The sequence below is a fragment of the Rhopalosiphum maidis genome, chromosome 2 (assembly GCF_003676215.2).
Source record: "Rhopalosiphum maidis isolate BTI-1 chromosome 2, ASM367621v3, whole genome shotgun sequence".
Lineage (NCBI taxonomy): Eukaryota > Metazoa > Arthropoda > Insecta > Hemiptera > Aphididae > Rhopalosiphum > Rhopalosiphum maidis.
The window spans coordinates 52,581,897-52,604,553 of NC_040878.1; the positions used below are offsets into that span (position 1 = coordinate 52,581,897).

Sequence of the window (22,657 nt, forward strand, 5' to 3'; positions counted from 1 at the left end):
GTCAGGGTTCAGAAGCCTTTTCAAGGACAAGGCCACGGGCGGCGGCGGCGGCGGCCGGTGCGCGGAGCACACAGCCGGCCCGGTGAGGCAGCGGCGGCGGTGGCGGCCGTGGCCGGCGGGTCGTGGTCTAGCGCGGGTCGGGGTCTAGTACAGCGCGGGCGCGCGCGCGCGCACACAAACACACACGCACACTTAGAATGGCAACCGTCTTCGGGGCCTACTAACCAACACGATGCGGCCTCACACACACACACACAGGCGCACACAAACGCGCGCGCGCGCGAACGGCTCGCACGCACGCACACCGACGCGCACGCGCACGCACACACGCACGCACGCCGCGTAGCGAGAGCGCGCCGCCGCCGCGCACACCGGGGAGACACCACCGCCGCAACATGCGCTCACTTTCATTCCCGGTCCGCCAGCGGTAGCAGCACGCCGCGTGCGTTCCGACGACAAATCTACTTACGACGACTGTACGAGAGTACACACGGTGCAGTGTGCGCGCGCGAAGTGTGTTGTTTTCGTTTTTCGTTTTCGATTTTCGATTTTTTTTTTTTTTTTTTTATATATATCGCCGTTTTCGGGTATATTTCGCCCATCGTCATCATCTTATCATCGTCCGTCCGTTCGTCTGTTCTCCTCCGACGTCCACCGCAGCGAGTACGTACACGTATGCCGTCGTCCGTCGAACACCGTCCACCAGTGCGTCGTGCAGTGCGATTCGCGATGATACAATCATACGATTACAGTGACAATAATCTTTCCGTACTCTGATAATAATATAAATATTATATCACATCGTCGTGCGAGTTTGGGTTTTTCGATTTGCGTTCCGTTTTTGTTCGTTCGAATTTTTTGCGGTCTCTTTTTTTTCTCCCGCTCGTCTTGGCCCTCCCCGCCGTGGGTGCCGCCGAAATGCAACTGTCTCAAGTGGTCACCAGCTCGGGCGTACTGATGCACGTGTACAGCGCCGAAAGACACCAACAGCAGCAGCAGCAACAGCAACAACAGCAACAACAGCAGCAACAGCAACAGCAACCGTCGCAACAGCAGCAACACGGTGGTGACTTTCGCGTACCGCAATCACCGGGCGTCGTGTCGTCTTCGACCGGTAGCGGCGGAGTACCGTCTCCGCCCGCGCAGCATCATCATCTTCAGCTGCAACTGCAACAACAGCATCAGCAGCAGCAGCAGCAGCAGCAGCAACAACAGCAACAGCAGCAGCAGCAGCAGCAGCAGCAGCAGCAGCAACAGCAGCAACGGTGTTCTCTGCCACCGGCTCCGCCGTCGTCTTCAGCAGCCACGATGCGCCCACCTGCCGCCCCGGGTCCCCGGTGCAAGCCGGTCCCGTCGGCAGCCACCCTGACGATCAAGACGGAGTACAGCCGAAGCCCTCCGATGCTCTCCGAGGAACCGACCAGCTCCATACCGGACTTAGGTAAATACCGTCGTTTATATTGTTATCACGCTTATTATTATTACCCGTAAATTAAAAATTGGTACAGCGATCTTACGCGATACGCGCATGTTGATCTTCATCCGAGCATGTAACGTGCATGAAGTGTGAAATGCATTTCGGTGCAATACTCGCCCACCCCCCATGTATAGGCACGTGCGGTTCGAAATTATTTCATGTTATGGTTATACCGCGGTCGTCGTCCTGTCGTGGATAGGTATTTAGAGTGAAAGTGGCGCTGTGCCGGTGAAAGATCCGAAAGGGAAACGATGGTTTTCGGTGGACAGGTGAAGGTTTTGCTTTCGTTTTCACGCGCGCCGAAAAAACTCCCAAGATATCGTCAAACCGTGTTATTATGATCGTACCTTCTCTGGTCCGGACGCGCGTGCTTTTTTTCTCCAGCGAGTGTTTTTTCTCGATTTCAGTCATATAATTCAATAACTATTATGAATTTTTCGTCTCTAGCGCGTTTTAATCGCGTAGATACGTCGTAAATCGAAAACGTTTTAGTAAACCATTTTATTCTGGTCCGCTTTACGATAATTGTTACGTTATTGCTCATTAGTCATTAGTCATTACCAACGTTGTTTCAAGTGCGATTACGTTTTATTCCGTCAGGGCCATACGTTAATTTAAACTTGAACTTCGACAACTACTGTTCATGTAGTTTACATTTTTTTCTCTATATTTTATCGGTAAATAGCGTCATCGAGGTCGCGCGCGATTGTAGATTGGCACTATATATACCTATTAATATCGATATTTTTATGATTACTGATGTAGTATTAATTTATTAGAACCCGGACAAATACACGTGCCTACTTAATAGTACTATTATATCACTCGTATCCGTGTCACTCATTTCCGTCTCACCGAAAAAACGTGTTCGATATTCCCAAAAATCTATATCGTATTCATATTTGCTTTTTAATAACGACGGGGTCCACGCGCGTAACAGATAAAATAATGTTATGTTTTTGTAATTATAATAACAACGACGGCGTGTGTTTTGAAATCCGCTGATGAAAAGTGTCGCGATCGCGTCTAGACCGGCAAAAATTGCACACGTTCGTCGCGACCTTAACCGTGGTTTGTGCGGGGAACCACCGCACATCGCGCGGCGGCGGTGACGGCGTAATTATTCGCAACGTCGTGAGAATATTGCCACTCCTCGGTTTACTGTGATTATTATTAACTTTCCGTTTGTTATTGTTATGACGGTAATTTTTTTCTCCATCACACTGTCTCTTAATTTTTTGTTTTGGAAATCGCATTTTTTAATTTCGTTTAATATTCATAAATATTCACTTCTCACGAATTTGATTATTTCATTTCATTGCTAGTAACATCTCTGACCTTACAACGTACCTAATTATATGACTGAGGATTAAAATTTATCTGGGACTGGAAGACCCCTAAAATATTTAATTGACGTTTACGGTATAACTAAAACATTGCATCTATATGGTCCAGCATTGATAACTACTGTTCGGGGTTATTATACAATACCTATATATATATTATTAATTTAGTATTGAAAAATCCATATTCAATGATACGTATTTCCTACTCATGAATACGAATTACGAATTATCTAATGTTTAATATATAATTATCAATATTTTTCTTGTTAAATAAAGTTTTACAACTTACAACCATACACAATAGTGTGATGGTGATGGCAGCGTCTGTGGAAATTATAATTTACTATAATATATTATAATCTACAAATTTTTGAGTTATAAAGTTATGAATTTAATTAATTTATAGTATAGGACGTCTAAGTAGTTAGAATTTGATGTACTATGAGAATTATTTGTCGAGAAAGTAAATGGGTGACCTCGTATTATAATAAAAAAAAATTAAAATACATTTTCAAAAATAAAAATGAAAGGATCCTAAATTCTAAAAGAGCCGCGTGCGCCCACATAATGTGCCAGTACCACTTTCACTTCAGTAGCTTCTTCGATATTCATTTTGTATATCATAATAATAATATATACCTATATATATATAATCGCGCGTTTGGCCTGGGGCCGTTTTCCTCGTGTACGAGAAGCCGTATCAATTTCGTTTAAATATATTTATTGATATTGCTTGCTGCAGTCATTTGAAATAGCCAATATTAATTTTAGCCTATAATGTATGTTTAATACAGCATATTGAAGTGTGTCATCTATTATATAATTATTATTATTAAAACTTTATTTCTAAAAATTTTAATTTAATCGTCGAATTTACAACATCTGGAAAAAACGATAGTCATACGTGTTTACAATAATAACTTGTCTGATTATTATTTAATCTGGTTTAAATTTCAAATATTGTTACTATCAGAAAATATGTAACATGTGTACTTATCCATAATCTTTAGTCTTACAGTTCATATTATTATTTAATGTTGTGTATACTCGGTGTACTGCATTACATAGTGAGCTACGTTGTTTCTCGGAGATAATGTGATTTAATTTGTTCGACCTTAATATTGACACGAGATAAAACATACGCGCACTATCTATATACCAATATGTGTATGGTGGAATTTCGGCGGCGCGGTATCGTGCCATTTGCGGAACAGGAAAAGACGATGATCGATTTTATTTTTATTTTTCCCGGGTGCTTGAATAAATATAGAAAACGTACTGGAAATCATTTTTAATTATTATAGTCAGACTCGAACAGATCAATAATACGTTGGTACATAACAACATTGCATATTATATTATATAGATAATAGATGTAAATATATAGTAAAACCCTGACGAATCGCAATCGGTCTCAGCCAATAGTTTCCGGCGTTAAAACGAGTTGGTCGTTGCCACAAAAAAAAAAAAAAAAAATAATAAATAAAAACACAAACAATACGTTCGTTCTGGATACACTTAACCCCGGCGCAACAGGAATGTTTTTTGCGTCGTACTAAATACATAAAAACACTATGTTTATCGTGCAATGTTACGTCAGGTACGTCATCATTCGCGTGGATCGGAGTTGGTTAGGTTGTATAATGTATATATTATATTATAAGTGTGTATGTTTGTGTGTGTGTGTGTGTGTGTGTGTGTGTGTGATAGGCAAGGGTAAAAATATTATTACAGTAGGTATATAAGCACGTGGAGAGGGAAGTCCAATGATCTACGAAGGACAGTGAACCATCCGCCGCCGGCTGCAGCAGTGCAGGCGGCGACGGCTGCGGTATAATAATAATATAATATAAGGTCAATGTTTGCGCGTTGCGTGCGCCGCCGAACTTGGCCACGACGGTAGTCACACGGTACACATATTAATGCGGGCGGCCGGGTGGTTACGTCACCCGCCCCCGCAGTCCAAATGGCGAGGGATGTTTTTTCTCTCTTTCATTCTCTACATACTCTATATAATATAATGTTTCGTTCAGGTGTGCCGACGCTGCTACTGCAGGCACAATGGTGTATATTATGTTATAGTGAATAATATAATATTATGTATAATAATAATAGTAATATGTTACATTATATATTCACTCGTTGCGTTATACACCCGATTTTCCATCTGCTGGTAGAGGGGGAACGCGTGCAAAAAAACATCAGGTGCGAAACGATATAGTATTTGTACTCGTGTGTATGTATATATATTATATATATTATACATTGCATTTGTTATATACGTAAGTATGTACACCCGCAACCCTTTCGAGTTCCAAAAATGGGGTTGCGTTCGTGTGTGTGTGTGTATGTGCGCGCGCGCGCCCGTTTATAAACACCCCGCGGGTGCGTTTTTGTCCGAAGGGCGTCTCCGCGAGGTTTCACTTTTTTCCCTCTGTCTCTTATTCGGGAAGCGACTCTTCTTTACAATATTATTTCATATTTGTACGCACACGGTCGTTGCGTCGCAGCCGGTACCTACATACATCACTGTGACGACAGACGTATTATTGCGTGTATATAATAATAATAATAATAATAATAATAATAAAATGTTTGAGTATAATAATGGTGGGCATATAGAAAACGAAAACACTTTCCGCGGTCATAAAACCACGGGGGTCGACATTGAAATTTTTCGAGAGAAAAAAAATGGTCAGTGACCTTCGTTAAGGGTCCAAGAAAGGGAAACGTCTGGGGAGATTTCGGGTCCAAGGCTGTTACACATATAAATATAATATATGGCTTTGGTTTTTTTTTTTTTTATTATTATTATTATTAACCTCTTTCCCGGGCGAGCACCTAAACAGGTAAGTATCGTATATAGTTTCACGGTCATCTCACGCCGGTATTGTTGCCCCGACAAAAGGTCGACCTCTCCGATGACGATGACGGCGATGATGACGACGTCTGCAGCGGCGGCTGCGGAAGGTGAACGCAATATTGGTAGTACGATTTTTTTTTTTTTATTATTATATGAAAGACTAGAACGAACAATCAACAATAATAATTATATTATATTATTCTCTATACCTGAAAAAGGAAGGTCGCGTAGAACACATGTTATATGGAATTTTTCTTTTGCACCGCAGACGATAATGGCGAGAAAGGGTAAAAATCCGCGATAGGGTTGTAGACGGTGACGGTGGTGTCGGGAACGTCCCAATTGTTATTTATTTCTCCATCCGGCAGCTGTTGTGCAATACGTCGGCAACAACAATAATACTCACAAACACACACACACACTCGCGCGCGCCTACATTATATTTTCTTTTATCTTCCACACCGTGGTCTATATTATATCTTTGTACTCGTCAGAATATTTCGCACATGTCTCCAAAAACAAGCCTCGTGCATGTTTAACGTCGCGTATCCGTCCGAATTATTTGCATTTTGCCTCCTGCAACCTATATATTTTGCCAAGTACAGACGTATTGTATACGTATTCGTGTGAGTTTGTATGTCTATCACATTCTTAGAGCGTAAAGAGTTTGGATTTTAGGTCTTTTACCGAGGGTGGAAATAAATCGATAATCCGCACCGTTCTTCGCAGTATATGCGTAATATATATATATATATATATATATACGTACATTAATATATAGCCATGTAGGTTTATATTATTTATTATTCGGTCGATAGAACGGCGAACGCCTTGCGAGAGTCTAGCCTCGTATATATTGTATCGCGTACACGTCGGCATCAATAAGTGACTTTGAAACCGCAACGTAATATTCACGGCCAAATCAATTGAACGCCATCATTGGCAATCTAATGTGGAATAGATCTGGAGAAGGGGCACTTGATATTATTTACTCGCCGTGCGGAGTATTATATATTATTCGATTATGAGAATTATATTTTGAAAAAAACCTACGCAACCTTGGTAAACGAATATAATATTATTATACATAGATAAACGGTCTTTGTGTAGTATTTCATTATGTATACGTGTTATACGTTTTATATACCTATGTTTTCGGTGTTCTCGGCTGACACGGTTCGGCGCTGCTGCGGCGTGCGAGTCAACGCTCGAGTAGGTACACCCCGTATCCGAGACACGGTCGTAGACACGCCGAGATGACACACCCCGGTTTACATAATAATTCGTGTTTACTGTTCGTGTATACATCCTTGGACGAATCACACGACTGCTGTGGTCCCGCTGCGGCACGGCAATTATAATCGATATGTATCCGTCTCGTATTATATCTGTATTAAGCATACGCCATATTATTATTATTGTCATAAGGGCTCGTTGCGATTTCGGGATTAATAATTCGCGTCGCGCAGCGTATATAACATGCATTATGTTAAGTATTATATATATATATATATATATATATATTGTATTATAATGATGTTCGTTCGAAACACGTGCTCATCAGACTTGAATAATTTTTGTCTACAAACAATCACTTGTGGTATAATAGTGTAGCAGCAGCAGTAGTAGTAGTAGTAGCAGTGGTAGTATAGTCGTAGCAGCGGTATATAATAAAATGGTTTCGTAGTATTATTTAGTAATCCTGTCCCGCCATGTCGGCGTCGTCGTAAATGCAGTCTTCGCACCGGCGACGTATCGATTGCTCCTTATAGTACGACGCGTAGTTTACGCTTAGGGTGCGTCCTCGTGCTATGGGTGTTTCGGTTTATATATTTATATACCTATATAAGTATAACGACGCGCGTCTGGGAACCCTTAAAAATAAGTTCAGTGCGCGCGTTTAGGGAGGACAAGAGTCCTGAGAGAGAGAGACGGTGACAGAGTGCGGGAGAGAGAGAGAGAGAGCGATATGAGGGATAAAATAAAAATAGGGACAGAGAAATAGCGAGACGAGAAAAGGGGTGTGCGAGCGGCGTGGGTGCGTGCGTGCGTATATTAAAAGCGCGCGCCACGCCGGGCCGTCGTCGTCGGAAGCGATGCAACCGGCTAAGTATAAAGCTTATACGGCGGGCGACCGCGCGGCGGTTTTCGTCTGCACCGGCATAGGTCCCCCGTCGTCGCCGCGCAGTAAACAACCGTCTCGTGTCCATAGCAACGCCCCAGCCTGCCGCGTATATTATACGCACACACAAGTCCGACACACTCCCCCGCGTTACGTGTGTACGCGCACGCAGACCTTTGCAGTCATTCCGATGCAGCGTTATTATTATTGTTGTTTATATATAATGTTGTTTTCGTCGTATTTCGTCGTATAGGCCTACGCCCTCGAGTACGTTGTATACACGACGTGGGGAAAGCATATACACACACGCGCGCGCGCGCGTATATATAATATTATATCGTTTTCCAACGGCTTCCACACAGTGTTGTCGCTGTGCACGAGAAACCGGCCGTAAAAATAAAATTGTATAAACGCTCGTCAAACGCACAGTTTTCAGACGTCCGGACTCGGATTTCCCGCGACGGTAACTCCTCTCGCCACCTCCCCCGCGATAGTTTCCTGCTCGCCCACTCGTCGCGGCGGCGGTACGCATAAAAAAAATTTATGCGGTCACGTTTCGCGCGCGCGGTTGTTGACCGCTCGTCACCGCCGCTGCCACCACGCCGTCCGTATTATTATATTATAGTCGTCTACGTCCGGCGGCGGTGGTGGCAACAGTAGGAGTCGTAGCTGCAGCAGCAGTGGGCGTTTTTCACCACGTAATGCTCTATAATATTATATTGTTATGGTGCAAGTCCGCAGCGCCAAAGACGAAGTTATTTTTGTCGTTGTTGTTGTTGTTGTTGTTGTTGTTGTATCATTCACAGAGTATGGGCGCGAGAAACCGAAATTTTTCGAAGGAATTCAAGTCTCCTATATGATATTGATTCAAAAACCGTGTGGCTTAGTTCCCACACCCTCGTCCGCAGTTATCGGCACAAAAATACGAATTACAGTTTACTATTTTCACATATAGATTATTATAGTTTACGTCCATTATTTAAGTATTTTATAAATATACACCGTACGAACAAAATGCGTAACTGAGAAATACACATTTTTAATGTCTGTTCGTTGTTTTACCAATAATTTTTTTCGGTTTTGATTTCAAAACTGTAGAACTGAAAACAAAAATATATTCTCTCGGTTACCGAAGTTTACTCGATAGTTTTGGCGTCTCCGAAACCCCCGAGAACCACCGGCTATGATCCTCTACGCGCTTCGCAGCGACGACGTTTTTATCAGTCACGCAATACCGTCGACATATTAACGTATTTCCCCTCGGAATGAGTCTTAAACGTATTCCTTGCAAGACAACAGGGTACACATGAAATCGATACGATTCGAATACGCGTTATGTGTATACGAACGCTGTGCCCGCATGGCGCGGACACGATATCATAAATAATATCATCGCCCCGAGACAGACGGTTCGGCGTTGTGCGCATATACATTAGGGGTGGCCCTTGAACTCGTTTCTCAAGGGCGCGACCGCAGTCGTGCTTGGGGTAGTCGCCCCGAGCGGCCCCGCGGGGAACGTGCGCGCCGCCCCGACGGTCGCAATAAAAGTCCGGCGCCGCGGTAACGGACGAGCGGTGTCGTGTTGCCGAGTGGTATCGTCGTGACACGCATCGGACGTGAGCGCGCCGTCGTCTTCCGATTTCCCGTCCGGCGTTGTTTCCGAAACGCTTCCCCGGACCGCGGACGGGGTAAAAAATAAAATAGTTCATGGCGCACACAGAACATCGCGGAACGATCGCCGATCGGATATGGTTTTTCGCCGCGCGAATCCGATTTTCGCAGTATCACGCGTAACGATATTATGATTTGCAAACGAACGAAACGACGAATGTTACAATTGTTACCGTGTCGTTTTCCTGACCATAGCTCGTGAACGGGAATCCGTGCGCGTGTGCGGTGGCGCGCTCTAGCCGGCGATTAGTGACTACACCGGCCCGAGACTAAACGCCGAACAGAGAGTAGTGGTACCGGCGGCGTCGACGTCGGAGGCCACCACCGTCGGCGATCGCGCGCCGCAATCGTTTTTGTCGGACGTTTTTAAATCGAAAAACGTGTTTTCAGACGGACGATTTTCCCCGACCGTTTGGCGCGAAAACGGCACCAATTCGCCGGCGCAAGCACGATACAGGCCACGCGTGCACCCGTGCGAATTGCGTTGCCTACACGGCACCGGTCCGGGCGCTCGCCAAGCTCCTCTGCCGGACGCGACACGGTAACAATAACAATAACGATATTATTATTATTATTGTTATTTATCATCGTCGTCGTCGTCGTCCGTCGGATGTTTTTTTTTGATTTTTTTTTTTCCCGTTTCGAACGAAACAATACAACGCCGCGCGATTCGGTTGCTCACGTCTTAATTCGTAGCCGTTTTTTTATTTCTTGCGCGCGTGTGCGTATGTGCTTTTTCGTCCCACTTACGATGGTTTTTGCAACGCACAGCGCCGGCGAGGTCGACAACCCGGCCATTGAACGCGCGTAACAATAATATTGTAATTAATATTGTTATTATTATTATTACATTGGCGATCGCCACGCGGGATATCGCCCGTGCCCGCCATTTATGTTGACGCCGCGCAGGTATCGCAACGCGTATAATACGCACGAACGCCGCAGTGTGTTGTATTATGTTATACGGTCTGCATAATCGCATTCAACACACACATACAAAATCACACGCGGCGGCATTAAACGCCTTTGTGTCCGGCAGCGGTATGCATTTTATATATATATATAGGTCAATACACCGAGGCGGCGCGAGTCTTTGACCCGGCCGAGGGGCGGCCGAGACGCCGTAAAAAACGTTAAAAAATATAAAATACCTCGTCGTCGTTACACACACACGCGGACACATGAAATTATAACAAGCGTAATAATGGGACGTCGTAATACGGACGAGTATATATCATAATAATGTATTGTACAGACAGTGACTGCGGCGGCGGCGTCAGTGGGTTTATTACAGAACTCGAGTGCGTGTGTACAAATATTTTTATTGTTTTTTTTTTTTTTTTTTTTAAGGGTCTCTCTCACAGACCGTACGGGGTCAGATGTGATTGACCCGAAACTATCACGCGTGAAGGACAACCGGTCTTCGTTTCACCCTCTCGCGCGTCGGCGTTATCCTCATCTTTACGATAATATTATATAACATCGTGTACGCGCGTAGGTACATTATAATAAAGGTACAAACGGCGCGCGCGTACTTGTGTGTACGCACGGGTAATAACCTAATATAACACGTAACGCAACGCGTGTGCCCTCTACACAACAAGGTCAAGTCGGCGGCGGCACGTATACATTGTATACCGACTGTGCGCAACACGAAGGGGTTGATTGAAAACAAAACGATTATCTTCTCGTCGTCGACCGCCACGTCGTCGTACGCATATACATATAAATATAATATATATATATAATACTCCCATTGTATACGCGTGTGTCAGTCGGCCGGTGTCGGGCCTTTGTCGGTCGCCGACGTCTCGGTCCAGAAGGTCATCGGCAAATGGATATATTATGTTGTTGTCGGTCAGGAGTTATGGGCGGTATATGTTTTTTTAAGAAAATCGAAAGGACCGTCATCAGAAAAGGGAAATCGAACGACTTTGTTTGACGTCCCCGTCCACATAATAAAATATGTAATATATTGTGTACCTTAATAGTAATCATTGTTAAGTACATGCTCTTTAATAGTCGGCCATCGCGGCCGTCGGCGATCATTATGTTTGAAACCAATTTGAAAATATTATTGTGCACGTATGCGTTCGAGTAATATAATAATATAATAGCGTACTAATCAACTGTCAAGTTATTATTGTTATACGTCACGCAGTCGATAATTTATTCTGGCACAACACTCGTTCTGAAAAAAATATCGTAAACCAAAATAACTTGTAATAATATATTTCGACGACTATTTTCTATAAATAATACACTTTAAAAACGCCTAATAAAGCTGGATATTACACACCGTCAACGGATTCTAAATCATATTTGGGTATAGTGGTCAGCGAAATGTATAAGTATAATATAAAATTTAAATTCATTATGTCGAGACTTAATCAGTAGTTGACGTGATATCGATTTGCTATAGTACAATATAGTATTGTTTGTCGTTTGGTTCTCGTGTAGTAGGTCAAAACATTTTACTCTGATAGATGCATAAACTTTTATGTAGGTAAATAGGTCAATAATATGGATACCACACTTATTTACACAGTTGAGACTGGCTTTTTATTTCTTATAGCTCTTATACAACTTTGTTGAAATACGTGTTGTGGTCCATTATTTATCGCAATGTGCAAAACGATAAAACATATTAGCGTACATCATAAAAGTTTCGAATTCAGTTCACGTCTATTGCAGTGCTCGGCGCAAAACGCCGTGTGTCTATATTTAAAAGAGACAGATGTATAATTTCACGAATATATGACCTTTGAATGCTTTCAATATAAGTAAAACCTTGACGGTTTTTTTTTCAATACACGTGTGCGCCTGTGTGTGCGTGTTGTTGTTGCGTTGGTTATGTAGGAATGTGTGTGTTTTGCGCGCTTAAAATATCCCGTCGAACGTCTATTCAAAAAAACGCAACACTGCTTGTATGCGTATGATATATTATGCACAAATTAATATACATTTTATAAATGTAAAAATTATCGTCTGGATATGTAACGTGCCACGGTTTGTTTAAAATTTTTTTTTTTTTTTTGCGAAAACGCCGAACATGTATTGTTGTGTACTCAGGTATATATATACATATACGCATACATTATGTTAATGCTTACGATGACACACACTACTCGTGTGTGTACGTAATGCGCTAATATGACGTCGGTGTGAGTAAACAGCGCCGTACACGATACATTGAACCGCGATTTTAGTGGGGCGAAATTCAATGACTACCAAAAATTACGCATATTATAATATGTATCTAATGTACACGGTATACACATATATATATATATATACACTGCAGGCGTGTAAGTATGGGTTCGCTTATACGTATGGAAATTGTGCGTTTAAAATTATAATAAAACCTTGGTAGAAAATAAAACTAAATTATAATTTATTATTCGCATAAGAAAAGAGATTATCTGCATTTTCATCTCCTGCGGTGACACCACTGCGTTTCATCTACCCATATATACACTGACCTAAACGCATCCGTCTCGGAAAAAAATTAAACGCCAAGAAAGCGGTCGATTTGTCGTCGTTCTCGAGTGGATTATTTATCATATCACTATCGTTGTCGTCGTTGTTGTTGTCTTGTTTACCGTTATATTATTATTACGGTCGAATCAGTCAGATGCGTAGCTATGTATATTATAAATGATGTGTCTAGTTGTTTTTTATCTCATTATTCTCACCGCTCCGTATACGCATTACATTTCTCTCGCTTGGACTCGACTTGTTTCCTCGAAAGACTATACGGTTGTTGTTGTTGTTGTTGTTGTTGTTGTTGTTTTGTCGTCGTTTTCCTAGACGAAAAAACCACTTAACCAGTTTTCTCGTACGGTGATCTCCATTATTATTATATACCCCCGCCGCGTTCCGCGTATACTTAAATACATCTCTATGTACGGCGTATATATGAGTGTCTACGACCGAAGTACCGTTAGATAGCCGTCGCCGCCGCAGTCGTACGGTTAGGTACAATTATTTTTTTTCACCTTCGTTTTCGAAACGAAAGTAACGGAGAAATCTCATCCACGTCATTCCGGTCGACGGCGCGCGCGATAGTCCGGCGAAATGGAAATTTCGCTTTCGTCGGAGGCAGTGACCGCTTTTTCTCTCTGCGTCTCTCTTTCTCTCTCTCTCTGTACAAGAGTATCTACAGGACATTGCTCTCGATCGCCTATATTCCCATTGTCGAAGTGCGCAAATTCGTTTTACCGTTTCTCAGAACTCTCCGTTCCTCCCCTTCACCCTCGGTAATAGTAGTAGGTTTAGTTGTCGTTTGAGACGTTTACTGATTTTGTTATTTTATATCTTTACTGGCTTGACAAATGTTAATGCATAACGCACCGCACTATGGACCAACGTCCCGGTAATACTGCGTTTGACCCATTTTGGCACACTGTATGGTCTTATCAATTGGATAAATGTATGTATATATTATACATATATGCATAGCATAAGCGTATATTTACGTATATAATAACAATAAAACCAACCATGTTACCTTGGACGACGGCGGGCGAGCACATATGTCATGGAAAGAAAAAAATTGTTATAACAATGCCTGGGTGTATAATGTATATATGTGCGTATTATGTGTATAGTTATATAAACTTGCGTATCGAAAGTCAACATCCGCTTGTAATGGTTCAAATTATATTTGGCAACTGTTTATTTTTCATACATCCTACTTAGAGGCCATACACCTGTAAACGATTATCAACAATAATTACACTCATGTATAATATATTTTTGTATTACATGATCTCGTCGTAAACTATTATAAACATATTAAACACATACATTGTCGTGAAATGTAATTATGTGCATTCGGTTCTTTATAGTATGTCCCAAAAGTGCGTCCGTGTCTCGTATCAATTTAATTATCTCCCGTAACAAGTCAATAAATCCAAATGTCGGTGTTAAGTGCAAGGAACGTAACTCATTAGTCATTATCCATTACCTTTAACTGTGCTTCTAAAATGTGTCCCATTTAATTTATTATTTAAGATTTTTCTATGCCGATATGCCAAGGCCTTGAAATTGAATCTGAATGAATATAATATTTCTGCTCCGTTTAAAATAGGCAATTTTTCTAATTTCGAAATTGTATAATTTTAGAATTATTATTTTGATAAAAATGTTAATGAAAACGATTTAAGCAATATTTCCTTGCCAAATAATATGTAAAAAGAAAATGTATACCATAAAATCGAAATTAGATTATTGTTGAAATAACAGCATTTAAATATATTAATGTGCCACGGTCTCACATTAGAGTGATTAGAGATACTAGTGGGATAATACTTGACTTTTGGGACATACTGTATACTATGTTTATTACTTCTACATAGTTTGTAGATTAAAGGATAAACAAAATGACGGGTATTAAATAGTATTGATGCATGATATGTATAACTACAAAATTTCCCGACTTAATGCCTCTTCACCCTTTTCAATATAATATTTGTCTAAGTGTATAAAACATCTGTGACTGAATTATTATTTATTTTTACAAATATAATATGTATTATAATTTATAATGTATGCCTTCCTAAATGCATGTTTGTTCATACTTCACAATATATACAAATATAGGTAATATAGTGTATCGTTATAATTGTGTCCTTGGAATATAATATTTTTGAAACACTGTAATTTATACTTATAGGACTATTTGGTAATTGAAATTAGTATACGACAGGTGGCTAATAGCGGTCGTTCAAAGAGTTCAAGGGAACCTAATACATCTATATTAATGTGTATATATATATTTATATATATATATGTACAATATATATACACTGAAGTATATAATATACTGTTCAATGTACAAACCATTTTTTATACATCGATTAAAAAATGTATCAAACTCAATTACTCATAGAATATAATTTTATAGTTATGGCTGAACAAAACGTGTATTCGGTTAACTTCTTAGAAAAATGTATTGTGCGGTTGCACAATATGTATATATTAGTATATAAACGTTTATCAGTTAATTCGCGATTTAGCATTGACACAATAGTGGATTGACTTTTGTTGTTGTGCCATTTTTTAAATGAGACACTTGAAAAATAGGCTTATCTGTAACAAAATTGTAGTATACATTTAAAGAGTCAATGACACCAAATTACTTTACCGTCGAAATCAATTTTAGTATGCCAAGTACTTTTTTTTTTGCATATTGTTTACAAAAGCATTTCGACAAAACAATGTCATAATCACGTTCATATCAGCAAAACCCATCATCATAAATCTTAAAACACAGTACCTAATACTCTAATTATTTGTCTAGGACAAATTGTATATTACTCGAGTACAATATACAATTATATTATATTTTAATCATAAATTGCTTAATCATTAAAAATGAAGTGGAGCTATAATGCATGTAACAATTTGACCGCATTTTGCAAATTGTTTATTTCATAAATTGATTTTGTTATCAATATCATATTATATGTATAGAAAATGAGCATAATTTGTCGATAATCCGTCGACCCTGCAACTTGTATAAAAAAAATTATTTGTGTTATTTATGGTATTATTGTGCTATTTAATTATATTATGCGTACCATTATTTTCGTACTCTTTGCAATAATAACTGGGTATTATTCTATACATATTTACCTTAAACAAATTGACGGTAAACCCGTTGACGGTTGTTTTGCAAATTCATATCTCGAAAGTACTTGTAACGGATTTATTATAATAAATGTATATAATGTATGACCGTTATGATGATGATGATCTTGATATCGGTCACGTTTCGTTTTTCTAAAAGAAAAAATTATAATAATGAAAGAGAGAGGATAGGGTTAACGGACTCGTGTGTTTTCGAATTGTTGACCCGTTACATTGACGGGATGGGGGTCTCGGGGGCGCGCGCGAGCGATGGAAGTCGGTGAAAGTAAAACGACTGTTAACGAATCGGAATACGAAAAAACGGATAAAACACTAATAATAATAAATATAAAAATAATAATAGTAATAAACGGTGACCGTTATAAACCGTTAAGACGTGGTCCTCGAGAGAGTGAAAGTGCACCACGTCATTGAACTCTCGCGGGAAAGCGGAGCGGTGGCTTTATTATTTTGCATTTTATTCCGAAGAGCCGTGTGTAGGTATAAGAGAAATTTCTCGTTTCGAGCTCTGCGCGTCTACAATATTACACTTGACCGTCGCCGCCGCGACTACCACCGCCACCTCAATAGGTACAGTAACGTCTCCCGCGCGAGTAGAGAGAGCGAACAGTGATCGGTCGGGGAGAGAGAGAGAGGGAAAGAGTGAACAAAAGAGAGAGACGATCACATGACGACGGACGGACTGGCTCCTCGTGTACCGGTACGGTTTTCACTTTCAGTGTCATCTCGACAGCTACACAAATAGGTTCTTTCTACAGGACCGCGATACGTGTATTATACTTGATTATATTTGCAACGGTAGACGATATTCTATACATAATATAATATACGCATAGTTGTTTATAGTACAGTCTTATCGTATTTCGACTCTGTTTTCTTTCAGTGCGTTCGAATTTTTTTTTTAATTTATCACAACAATTGTTAATATACACTTTCGTTATTCTAACCCGTTTTCCGGCTACCTATCTACAACTGTAGATATAATACGTAGTATAACGGCGGAGTGCGATTCCGCATTTGTTGCATTTAAATTTCGCCGTCGCAACGATTACGACGCGCGCACGCCAGTGCAATAGTGTTTTGAGCTGCGTACCGTCGTCGACGCCGCAGTGTTGTAATAACGCGCGACGTAAGCTCTTTTCGATCTTTACGCCCGCGTGTCCGTCTCTCTTCGCTGCAGTTGTAGCTGTGCGCCGTCTTGTCTAACGCGCGAAAAAAAAATCAGTGCGTTTATAATATGGACATCGTTATTGTCTGAACCACGGTTCGGGTTACCGGAGACTTCGCCGATTTCGGGAACGTATTTTAATCAGACAAAGGCTAAGACCATGACTGTTATAAATTTCAAACCCACCGCGGACGTCGTCATCGAACAGCATCGGTCGCCGCAGACGACGGGCGAACACTTGCTATTGGGCAGAGTGTTAGCAGGTATATTATAAGCACATAACATATTATTAAACATTAATTTATGCTTTCTGTCGTGTATATATATATATGATCAGGAAAAAAAATTCAGGACAAACGGGGTGTCTCGTGGGCGGTCGTCCGGTTCGGGGTGCGCTTCAGTCTTGTGTAACAATGACTTATAATAATAATACTAAAGCATATCGCCGAGGGTCGTCCACTCGGGGCGGGGGTGACAGGGGGTGACCGCGAGTCCCGCGATCTGGGTCAGGTCGTTGCTCTCTCTCTCCCCCGTGAACCGACTCCCGCACCGCGGCGGCATTTGGCCGTGGGTTTTCGGGAGAGCGTTGTTACGTCTCTCTCTCTCTATATATATATACATATTATATTATTATCTGCGTGCGCGAGCGCGTTTTAATACGCGTTATACGCGCGCCGCTATTGCGCATGCGTGCACGAGATCATTCGCTCGCCCGCCCGAAGGAGGTCAGCAAACACAACAGGGACCCCATTAGGTTATTCAACTCGGCCGAAACTGGGGCAAGATGTTAGTTGCGAACGGCCCGGTGCCGTGCGTCCGAACCCTATGCCCGTCCGTCGGCCGTCGTGAACTTACCGCGGTCCGTGTAGGTTTCGCGATTACGCTCACGGGCCGCGCGCTTGGTCCGCGTTCGCGCACACACACAAACACACACAGGCACGCCGTTCTAGGACACGAGTTCATTGGCATCGCCGCCGCCGCGGCACGTTCTCGGCTCATGGCGCTCTGGTATATTATAAGCCGTCAAGGTGTTTTTCAATACGAAATGTGCTTATATGAACGTGTGTGTGTGTGTGTGTGTGTACAATGAACAAAATACGCAGACATATTGCATATTATATATATTTGTATGTACATAATATCTCCTGGCAATGATTGTGTGCCGTTGTTCTCACTCGCTCTTCTGCTGCGTGCACACGCCATTATCGTATTATCGTATATAATATTCTTTATGAATTATAATAAAATAATAATACATATAATACATATTTGTTTCATTGTCACCTTCGCGTAATCGTAACTGCATTGCGTAACCCTGTCGTCGGCACACACTTGTGTATTTTATAACTGCTACATATAGTATTATGTGCAAGTTCCCATTGTCAAAAGCCACAGCCGTCGATAAGGCCAAATATGAATCGACGGAGAAGGATAGCCAGGAAAACTGATATTTTTCGGGTGTAAAAGGGAAACGAGACGACTGAACGATTCGTTACGGGACGCGCGTGTTGCGGTTTAGACGTGTTTGGAGTAGGATGGATGGGTGGGGTGAGAGGAAGTCCTATGTGAGATCCGGTGCAGGAACGCGTTAAAAAAGTGAGAGTTCTCCACGATACCGGTGAAAGTATTATATTATTTTTTATTATTATCATTTTTTTTATGTACGGTTATTCCGAACCAGTTTCACTTTCGTGTATGCAATGCGCAAGAGGTCATCGACCAAAGTGAAAACTCGGCTAAACCGTTATGTTCGGCTAAATAAAAATGCACACTAATAGCTCATAATTATTATATATGTATATATATTGTATAGGTATTTAAGGAACTTCGGCGTATAAAGATAAATGATATATATATATATATATATATATATATGTTTGTGTGTAGACCTAGTTTTAATATTTAATAATAATAGAGAATGATCCCGAATGTTATGTCAATTTTTATTATATTCGTTAAAGATATAATATCTTATTTTCTAATTTAGTTATAGTTTTCATATACCTCACTCATTATAGTTAATCGCGCGTATAAATTATATACATTATGATGGGATTCGTGTCCAATTTTAAATATAAACCTTCGGTGCGGCGGCGGCAGCGACGGCCTTGATATGTTTTTATTTTCAATACGTGTATCATATGTGTGTGCGTGTGTGTGTGTGTATATTTTGGGCTGTCCGCCATTCTTCTCAACGATGTCCGTTGCCATGGGATACCCGAATAACGCGCGCCCTTGTGACCGAGAGCAATGCCCTGTCCCGTTCGCCCCGATCCCCGCCCGACTTGACCCGAATATCGGCGGAAAAATCTCCACGAGAACGATGACGGGCGAGCGCGCGCGCATACTTTATATAACGATGTATATAAATTATAAATAAATATAATATATAATACCGGTGACCCGGATTTGGCAAGGTGAGAGACCGTTCGTATTTAATTTTTTTTCCTTTATCACACTGCTCTGTATACGCAACATTATTATGGCCCATGCTAGAAATTTAATATTGCTTATCAGTTAGTAATTATTAATTTATTACTATAAAAAAATATTTTTCACACCGTGACTCTTACCCTGTTATAATATTGTTGAGTAGGTGTTGGGAAAATCGTTAGATTATTATATTATATGTATATGTAAAAATATTATGTAGGTGGTAGGTGACATTATGTAACGACTGCACTAAACTTGACTAGGTGCATCCAGGGCTATTAATAATAATAATATGTGAATCGTTGATAGGTTTTTATAGAAATAGTTATAAAATAGTATAACGTATTATATAATATATATAGTTAATGGAAGTGGTTATTCATTATATAGCATGTCTACAGTGTACACCCGTAATGACGATTGACGATGAGGGGCTTCTTAAAAAATTCGCACGTCTTCGCTTACCTCCTATAATCGTATCTACCGTGGTAACCGTGGTAACGCAGCCGCCGACCTGTTCCCCGGCCGTCGTGCCACACATAAAGTTCATCAACCCTTTTTCGTGTCACGTGCATTCTGTTTCGGTTTAACGCCACCGGGCGCCGCTACCGCCGACGGTGATTCGCATTATGTGTATATATATTGTGTTGTATACTTTTATACATACGCACACGCTGTATACATAACACACACATAACTATGTATACATAAATTGTATAAACGCATACAACAGGCTATATCGTTGTATGGTAACCACCGCCATCCCCTCACATGTCTTGTGCGTGTGTGTGACCCGATATTTTTGTGAACTTTGAGAAAAGTACACTGACCTCGATATGATTTGATTTTTATTAAATATTTTTGTGTTATTAAATTGGTGTTTTATTATAAGTTTTTATTTCATTTTTTTTTTTGCAAAAGTGTGTATTGCAAATTTACTGTACCTACCGTTCATGTGATATTTTTATTTTACTCATGCCCCGCCCCTGGCTAATGGCAATGGTCGTTATAATATTTTTTCCATCACAATTTTTTTTTTTTGCAAATTTATTTCAATAATAGTAATAAATTATATTATAATAAAAGCAAACCACGAAATTTAGGTTTTCGGGTCAACACTGCGTGTAATTTGTGTTTGTATGTATATGCATATTATAATCTACTCGTAGCAGATAACACACACACAAGCCAATATTATAATCGAACATGAGCTTAAAAAAATTGCTTTAAAGCAATAATAATATTTAGTTTATGTACACAGTTTGCCAATTTCGTTTTAGATTATATAGCTGTACTACTTGTGTGCGTGTGTTTGCAGATTGCCACTGTACAGAGTGATGTAACTTACTTTACTATTCTATAAGACGGTCGGTATAATAAAAAAATGTAATGATAATACCCGTTTCGTTGCGCATAACCCGCGCGCGTTGTATAAATACTGTATAATACGCGTAAACACTCGTTTTGTTTTACTGTTGTTTTCGATCGGGCAAAGTTTGCGGGCGTGTCCGCACCTCCACGCCAGGCCTACGGCGGATGTATTTTTGTGCGCGGTTCATGCGTAGGGGTGCGAAACTGCGAATCCCTCTTGAAAGGAAATCCGAGAATGAAATACCCAAAGGGTTGTATAGGGTGGGTGAACTTTAAGCAATCGGGTGAGCGGGCGGGCGGGCGCGGTGTATGTATACACAAAAATAAATATATACACAAAAATGTGTGTTTGTGTATATAGGCAGTGCGCGTGTAGTGTATACATGACGTCAACCGCTAGGCCGCCCGCGGTGGCGTTCAGAGCAAACCCTTCGGGACGACCGTTTCGGCCCCCTCCGCGGCGTAACCCTGGAACGCTCGTGAAGGACATTGACCCTGCCGCCGAGCGCGCCCGGCACGCCGCCGCTTCGGTGGTCCCCGCGCGCCATCACAATATACATACACGCAGAACGTTTCGGGACGCACCGCGGGCGCGACGTGCTTTTATTTACCTATCTATACATGTACACTATTTATAATAAATACGATAATAATAATAACAGTGTGTGTATATATAAATATATATATATATATACGATCGGAACGCCGCGGATTGATAACAACATTGAGACTAGTTTACAACGATTTCATTAGAAACTATATATGTATTAGAATAAACATAATTAAAGGCATTTAACGCGTGAACATACTTTAGACCGTCAACAATATAAAATTTACATTACGCATATATATATTTGAGTATCGTGGTTTACGCGTTATTTCCGATGATGATTAGTCACAACGAAGACGATACCTGCACGGACGTCACGGTGGATAAGCAAGGTAAGGGAGTAAAAAAACAAAAACAAAGCGCAGTATTATATAATAACATTTTGATTTTTCGTTCGAATCGATTTGGGAACGGCGGGTCAAAATTAATTTTACGTAACGTATAATTTCAACGCGTTTTTTGAATTTATAAATTAGTTTATTTTTCTTCTATTTATTGCGTATATATTATTAGAGTGCGAGCTCGCTCACTGTTGTTGTATATGCGTATACATGATACATACATAATAATAAGCGTTTCGTGCGCTTGTGTGTGTGTGTGTGTGTGTGTACGTACGAATATTACGAACGACCGCGAAGGCGAATCGTACCGTGTAAATAGTGCGTGTGTGTGAGTGCGCGCGAAAATGGGCCGGCGGGCACATGCGCAACAGTATTGAGCGACCAGACACAGACTCACTCAAGGCCGCGTTGACCCACAATCGGGCGCTCGGTCAACGACCGATCCTTGGGCTGCTTCCCGCTGCACCGCCCGCTCGGGACACTTACCCGCCCCCACCATTTCGTTGGTTAAAAAAAAACGGTCCGCATTATGCGCCGCTGTATAGTCCGCGCAAAATCGGTGTTTTATTTTACAACGGCCGTCGTCGTATCCCCGAGATCG

General features: G+C 41.1%; 1 protein-coding gene across 3 annotated transcripts in view; it reads left to right on the top strand.

The window, feature by feature from the left end:
• Positions 1 to 439: 439 nt before the first annotated feature.
• Positions 440 to 22,657, top strand: part of LOC113554586 (ecdysone-inducible protein E75) — a 36,145-nt gene continuing 13,927 nt past the window's right edge. Inside the window, exon 1 of one of the 3 annotated variants that reach the window (XM_026958494.1) lies at positions 440 to 1,441. In XM_026958494.1, coding sequence (XP_026814295.1) covers positions 919 to 1,441 — 523 coding nt within the window. In that variant the 5' untranslated portion in view covers positions 440 to 918. Of the gene's footprint in view, positions 1,442 to 16,875; positions 17,565 to 21,709; positions 22,048 to 22,657 lie in introns of those variants that run through there. The other 2 variants (XM_026958495.1, XM_026958496.1) reach the window with 2 other exon arrangements.